At 67.5% G+C, this 1,490-nt stretch overlaps 1 protein-coding gene across 1 annotated transcript; it reads right to left on the bottom strand.

Annotated features, from left to right (window-relative positions):
* Positions 1-482: 482 nt before the first annotated feature.
* Positions 483-805, bottom strand: NGA_2069500 (uncharacterized protein; the record flags this gene model as incomplete). Its single annotated transcript, XM_005855727.1, has 1 exon — positions 483-805. A coding segment is annotated over one exon (323 nt), but the record flags the coding sequence as incomplete, so codon positions are not given.
* Between the last annotated feature and the right edge of the window lie 685 nt (positions 806-1,490).

Genomic DNA, 1,490 nt, shown 5'->3' with positions numbered 1-1,490 from the left:
CACAATTTCGCGGGCTCTAATGTCCCCCAGAGCCACGCCCTTCCTCAGCAACCGCCGCTCTTTGGCTGAAAACCGACCGCCATTTCCTTTCTGTCCTCCCTTGCCCCTCTCCCCCCCGCCCTCCCCGCACGCAGCCGGCCCTGCCCCGCCTTCCCCCCCCTCACCCGCCTCCTCATCTCCCCCCTCGATGAGAGCCCCCTTCCCCTCCCCCGTATGCCACACCTTACGCGCCTCTCCTTCGCTGCCCGGACCCGCAACTGCCCAACCCTCCACATCATCTTCCTCCTCCTCCTCCTCCTCATCATCATCATCCTCGTCATCCTTCTCCTCCTTTTCCTCCTCCTTTCCCTCCTCTCCCTCCTCCTTCTTCTCCCCCTCATCATTTTCCTCCTCTATCCGCACGAACGGTTGTACCGAGAGCGCCGCTATGCTCTTCTCAAGGCGCTGCACCTGCCGCCGACGCTCCACCTCCCCCTCCCCTCCCTCCTCCTCCCCCCCAACCTCCCCTCGCTCTCGCCGCTCCTTCGTGTGCCGCCCCACGCTCCCTTCGTCCAGCTTGAAGAGCAGGCCCAGGCCCATCTCCAGCGGCTGCGGCGCCAGGAAGTTCTTCTTCCCCCGGACCATGAAGGACCCGGTGGGGAGAAACTCCCCCGCGGGCGCCGTCTTGCTCACCTGCCCCGCCCCCACCCACCAGGCCGACGTGACCATCTTCGCCTTCCATGCCGAGGACCGGCTGACGGCCAGACAGCCCGCCTCCTGCAGCGCTACGGGGGAGACCTCTGCCCCCACCCCGCCCAAGGCGCCCTTGTGCCGGACCACGCAGGAGGCGGCCCCGGGGAGGTCGGCATGCACGTAAGCGTCGCCCACGCGCAGGTAGCGCTTGACCAGGAGCTCGTTCTGTTGCGCATCCCGCCCGCTAGGGGGGAAGGGTTGGAAGGAGAGCGGCCCGCGTGGGAGGAAGGGGGCGTGAGGAAAGGGATGGGGACCGCGTCTCGCAGGCTCGGGCCGTGGGCGGACACAGGAGACAGTCACCCCTACCGCCAACCCCCCACCGTAACGCCGCGTACCTGACCACCAGGTGGTTGTCGGAGGTGATGAACCAGTGGAACTTCTCGAACCAGTAGGGCTTGCGGACGACCGAGAGGGTCCGCTTCCTCTGCTGCTTGCTCAGAGAGGCGGCCGCCTGGCGCTCCGCCGCCTTCACGGCCTTCTCCATGCCTGCAAGGGGGCGTGGTCCGGGAAAGGGGGCGTGTGCGTGAGAGGGACCTGGGACGAGAGAGCGCACTCAGAGGCATCGCGCCAGCGGGCCGCCGCCCTCCCCCCCGCTCTCCCCCTCACCCTGCAGCGTCTTTCCCGCCTTCTCGCCCGTCTTCTTTTTGGCCTCGTACAGGGCCCGCGAGTTCGCGTACGCGGAAAGGGCTAGGTCAATGTCCACTTCCACCGCTCCTTTGCTCCTGGTCCCCGGATTGGACGAGGGGCTCCCTCCCTGC

The sequence above is a fragment of the Nannochloropsis gaditana genome (assembly GCF_000240725.1).
Source record: "Nannochloropsis gaditana CCMP526 unplaced genomic scaffold scaffold124, whole genome shotgun sequence".
NCBI classification, from domain to species: Eukaryota; class Eustigmatophyceae; order Eustigmatales; family Monodopsidaceae; genus Microchloropsis; species Microchloropsis gaditana.
The sequence above is the reverse complement of the archived record's forward strand: the minus strand, read 5'-3'. Positions and strand labels throughout refer to the sequence as shown.